This window comes from Benincasa hispida, chromosome 6 (assembly GCF_009727055.1).
Source record: "Benincasa hispida cultivar B227 chromosome 6, ASM972705v1, whole genome shotgun sequence".
In the NCBI taxonomy this organism is placed as follows: Eukaryota; Viridiplantae; Streptophyta; class Magnoliopsida; order Cucurbitales; family Cucurbitaceae; genus Benincasa; species Benincasa hispida.
Genome location: NC_052354.1, coordinates 47,837,914 through 47,843,050, shown reverse-complemented (window position 1 = coordinate 47,843,050; position 5,137 = coordinate 47,837,914). Strand labels below are relative to the sequence as shown.

At 40.7% G+C, this 5,137-nt stretch overlaps 2 protein-coding genes across 2 annotated transcripts; both read left to right on the top strand.

The window, feature by feature from the left end:
• The first annotated feature begins 1,188 nt into the window (after positions 1-1,188).
• On the top strand, positions 1,189-3,998 carry LOC120079274. Its single transcript, XM_039033430.1, has 5 exons — positions 1,189-1,317; positions 1,792-1,913; positions 3,143-3,317; positions 3,434-3,571; positions 3,711-3,998. The coding sequence occupies exons 1-5, from the start codon at positions 1,189-1,191 to the stop codon at positions 3,996-3,998; spliced, it is 852 nt and encodes a 283-aa protein (XP_038889358.1).
• A 32-nt stretch (positions 3,999-4,030) lies between these two features.
• LOC120079273 (uncharacterized mitochondrial protein AtMg00810-like) lies at positions 4,031-4,756 on the top strand. Its single transcript, XM_039033429.1, has one exon. The coding sequence runs from the start codon at positions 4,031-4,033 to the stop codon at positions 4,754-4,756; it is 726 nt and encodes a 241-aa protein (XP_038889357.1).
• Positions 4,757-5,137: the final 381 nt, after the last annotated feature.

Here is a 5,137-nt window from a genome sequence, read left to right as displayed (position 1 = left end):
GTCTCTATTGTGGTTTTTTTCTCCCTGATTCTAGGGTTTTCCACATAAACCTTGAGTTCTCTTTTCTTCTCTCTTTTTCATCATGGTATCAAAGCATGGCGACGAAATCCTAACTGTCATCGACGAGAATCAACCGGAGTCCCCTTCAGTAGCCTCCATTGGAATTGGTAGAGCTGTAAATGTCGATATCATAGTAGCCATACAAACAAGCGTCGAACGTTATCTTCAAGCCGCACTGCCCAACCTACTTCAGCCGACGCCCGACTCTAACTAGCTGATCGTGGATTCAGCCACTCGGAGTCAATCGACTTAGTCTAGCAACCGACGATTTTTCACCTAGTCCTCCCACGCGCAAACGGCGCCGTCTCCACTCGCGGCGGATCCTCGTGCGCAGACGACTTCCCTACCATTAGCCGTTGGTTCTTCCCGCTCGCGGCCAGCCGATTCTGCTCAGCAGCAATTGGTCTTGAATTTGGTGATTGGCGTTAGGTCTTTGAATCTAGGCTGAGGGCCCTATGTCGGACAGAATATCCTAGCCGCGTCAAACAACAGCGGTGCGACTCATGGCCCAAACGATCTTCAACGACTGTTTGCCCATCTTCAACAACAGATTGCAGATTTTGGAACAGTTCTTGGCACAAACCCTCAAACAGTCCAACCAGAGTTCTCCATCAACCTACCAATATATTATGAGAATCTGATAAACCTTTTCTCTGTTTTACCTACTACAAATATTTTATCTGGATCAATGGGGAATTCTGTAGGATTCATTATTGGAGAAAAGTTGAATGGCCAAAACTATTTTTCCTAGTCTCAATCAATCATAATGGATTTGGAAGAACACTATAAATTTGGGTACTTGACGAGAGAGATACTGAAACCTGAACCGGGAGATCCTCAAGAACGTATCTGGAAAGGGGAAGATTCGTTGTTGCAGTCTGTTTTGATTAACAGTATGAAATCCCAGATTGGCAGGCTGTTACTCTATGCTGCTACCGCCAAAAGACATTTAGGATGCTTTGCTGAAGTTATATTCAATATGATAGAATGCATCTCGGCCATATACCTTACGGAAGTAGGCTCATGAGTGCAAGAAGGGGACCATGTACGTGACGTCCTACTTCAATAAATTATCCCTATTATGGCAAGAGATGGACTTGTGTCGGAAAAAAGTTTGGAATTGTGCACATGACGGAATTTAGTATTCAAAGATTGAGAAAGCTGATCGTGTCTATGACTTTCTGGATGTTAAATTCGAAATTTGATGTTGTTCGGAGTCGAATATTGGGCCAACGTCCTATACCCTCTCTCATGAAGGTATGTTCAGAGATACATCTGGAAGAGGACATGTCAAGTGCCATGAACAATCCAGTAATGACATCGACTGATGCTGCTACCTTTGCTATAAAGTCTTCTGGGTTTGATGGCGATAAGAAACCCCCTCCGATCTATGAACACTACAAAAATACATGGCATACAAAAGACCGGTGTTGGAAGTTGCATGGAAGACCTCCAAATAGCAGATGACGTCAGTCGCATGACAAGTCAAATCTTGGATGTGCCCTTATGAGTGACTTGACAGGTGAAAATACCCAGAATTAAACTCCAACAGATGGTAAAAATAATTTGAGTGTTGTTGGAGTTAGTCTATTGCGCGCAGCCAGGTACGGTTCACTCCTTTGGCCTTATTAGCATTAATGGTAAAAAAAAAAAAAAAAAAACTGGATTGTTGACTCATAAGCTACAGATCGTCTTACTGGCTGATCTGATCAATTTATTTCATACTGTCAGGGCGCTGGTATTGAACAGACTAGAATTGTAGATGGGTCTTTTGCCCTTGTTGCAGGAAAAGGCAATCTCTCTCCGTTTGAGGGTTTAGTATTACGTGATATGTTGCATGTTCCTAAGATATCGTATAATTTGTTATTTGTCAATAAAATTACAAGAGATCTGAGATGTCAGGCTGTTTTCTCACCCGACTCTGTTTTGTTTCAGGATCTGAACTCAGGGACGACGATTGGCACTACCCGACATGATAGAGGGCTTTATTTCCTGACTGATGATATTTCCTCTAGGGAATGTTATAAGACCAGATTTATTTCTTTAAATTTTTCTACTTCTGAGAATGATTTTATGTTATGACATTTTCTTCTTGGACATCCCAATTTTCAATACATGAAATATCTATTTCCTTACTTGTTTTGTAATATTAATATATCTTCCTTGAATTGTGATGTGTGTATTCAAGCCAAACAGAGTCGAGTCTCTTTTCATTCCCAACCTCACAAACCATCCAAACCCTTCACCTTTGTCCACAATGATGTATGGGGTCCTTCACTAATCACCACCTCTACAGGTAAATGCTAGTTTGTCACCTTTATTGATGACCACACTCGACTTACTTGGGTCTTCCTTCTTATTGATAAGTCTGAGGTGTCGTCTGTCTTCCAACAATTCTATGCTACTGTAGAAACCCAATTTAACACATAACTTGCAATTTTGCGAAGTGACAATGGGCACGAGTTTTTTAATCTCTTTCCGGGAGCTCCTTGCTTCTAAGAGGATTATCCACCAAAGTTCTTGTGCCTACACTCCTTAGCAAAATGGAGTGGTTGAATGCAAAAATCGTCATTTGGTGGAAGTTGCCTGTTCTCTTCCGTCTTACTTATGGGGGGATGTTATTTTTACTACCGCCCATCTAATCAATCGCATGCCTTCTCGTATTTTAAATTTCCATAATCCGCTCGATTGTTTTAAAGAAACATATCCAACCACCCATCTGATCCTAGATGTTCCTATTCGAGTATTTGGCTGTGTTGCCTTTGTTCATACCCATGGTCTAAATTGCACGAAATTTACCCCACGTGTCCAGAAATGTGTTTTTGTTGGTTATCCTCTCTACTAACGTGGGTATAAATGTTACCACCCGCCTTCTCGAAATATTTCATGTCCATGGATGTTACCTTTCTCGAGGATCAACCTTCTTCCCCATTAGTCATCTTCAGAGGAAGAGTTCTAGTGAAAAGACTAAATGGTCCATGTATTCAGGTCCCTTAGAGGTGTCTTCTGAGCCTAAGCACGTTAGTTCTGTCCTTCCTACCAATCAGGTTCCATGGATAATATAATATAGGAAAAATCTCAGGAAGGAAACAGTGCCACCTGTTGTTTCTCTGGCTCCGGTCCATGTGTCTGACCTAGTTTCAGTTCCAGGTATGTGTATACATGACACTAATGATATTGATACTTGTGCTAAGACTGACACTTGCAGAATGGACAAAGATAAGGAAGGCATTAATAGTACCACTAAGGAAACCATGGTAGATGGAGAGACAGCTAAAAATAATAATACTGAGGAAATGTCCACAGAGAATGAAAGTGGTAAACAGAGGCTGATGATGTTAAAGGCCCCTTTGAAAATGAACCACTAAAACAGACAATCGAGCATAGTGGGAAACTTGACGAGATAGAAAGTCATGATGCTTCTCTTGATCTTCCAATTGCTCTGAGGAAAGGTACTAGATACAATAACTTCTCACCGGAGTTCAAGGCTCTTATTACCAGTCTGCATACAGTAATGGTTTCGAATATCATAGATGTGGCAATGGAAACCCATGAATAGTTGTTATAAAGAGATGCTAGCTCTTGAGAAAAACAAGACGTGGGATCAAGTCGTTCTCCCCGTTGGGCACAAAATGGTTGGATGCAATTAGGTTTTTACCACAAAATATAAGTTTGATGGGACTATCAACAGGTATAAGGCCAGATTGATTGCCAAAGGCTTTACTCAAACCTTTAGAGTAGATTATTCTGAGACATTCTCCCCCGTAGCCAAGCTTAATACTGTCCAGGTGTTGTTATCTGTTGTTGTGAATAAGGATTGGCATATTCACCAACTGGATGTAAAAAATGCGTCCTTGGATGGGAAACTTGAAGAGGAAGTCTACATGAGTCCTCCCCCGGTTTTGAGAGTTAATTCAAACACCGGGTGTGCAGACTGAGGAAGTCACTATATGGGTTGAAACAGTCCCTGATGGCTTGGTTTGACAGATTTACCACCTTTGTCAAGGCACAAGGGTATCATCAGGGACACTCAAATCACACACTATTTACAAAGAAGTCAATTTCAGGGAAGATTGCAGTTCTCATTATATATGTCGATGATATTGTGCTACCTGTTGACAATGATGATGAAATTATGAGACTTAAAACAAAAATGGTCGAAGAGTTTGAAATCAAAGACCTTGGGAAGTTAAGATATTTTCTCAGGATGGAAGTGGTTCGATCTAAAGAAGGTATTTTAGTGTCTCAACGAAAGTACACCCTTGACTTACTCAGAGAGACAGGTATGACAGGGTGTAAATCCGTTGACACTCCGGTAGAGTACAATGCAAAGCTTAGTAATATAGATAACAGAGTTCCTATCAACAAGGAAAGATATCAGCGATTAGTTGGGAAGTTAATCTATCTATCTCACACGAGACTCGATATATCCTATACAGTGAGTGTTGTCAGTCAGTTTATGCAAGCTCCCTATAAGGAACATATGACAGTTGTTGAGCGTATTTTACGATATTTGATGGAAACTCCTGGTAAGGGCTTAATGTTCAGAAAGTCCGATAAAAGGTGCATTGAAACTTACACCGATTCTGTCTGGGCAGGTTCTGTTGTTGATAGAAAGTCAACATCTATGTATTGCACTTTTGTCTGGGGAAATCTTGTTTACTTGGAGAAGCAAAAAACAGGGAGTTGTAGCTAGGAGCAACGCTGAAGTTGAGTACAGGGCCATGAGCTTAGGAATATGTGAAGAGATTTGGTTAAAGAAAGTGTTGTCATACTTTCACCAAGATAGTGAGCTTCCAATGAAACTGTTTTGTGAGAATAAAGCAACAATAAGTATTGCAAATAATCCGGTTCAGTATGATAGAACAAAACATGTAGAGATTGATAGACATTTCATCAAGGAGAGATTAGACAATGGAATCATATGCATTTCCTATATTCCTTCAAATCAACAAGTTGCAGATGTGATCACAAAATGGTTGCTCAGACAAAACTTTGAATATTGTGTCAGCAAGTTGGGCCTTATTGATATCTACGCCCCAACTTGAAGGGGAGTGTTGAAAATAGTAGTTTAACC

Coding starts and splice junctions, on each gene's coding strand:
- LOC120079274 (XM_039033430.1), top strand. CDS start 1,189: ATGACGGAATTTAGTATTCAAAGATTGAGAAAGCTGATCGTGTCTATG. Junction 3,318..3,433: donor GTACCACTAAGGAAACCATG/GTAGATGGAGAG, acceptor CCACTAAAACAG/ACAATCGAGCATAGTGGGAA. Junction 3,572..3,710: donor TTATTACCAGTCTGCATACA/GTAATGGTTTCG, acceptor GGATGCAATTAG/GTTTTTACCACAAAATATAA.
- LOC120079273 (XM_039033429.1), top strand. CDS start 4,031: ATGGCTTGGTTTGACAGATTTACCACCTTTGTCAAGGCACAAGGGTAT.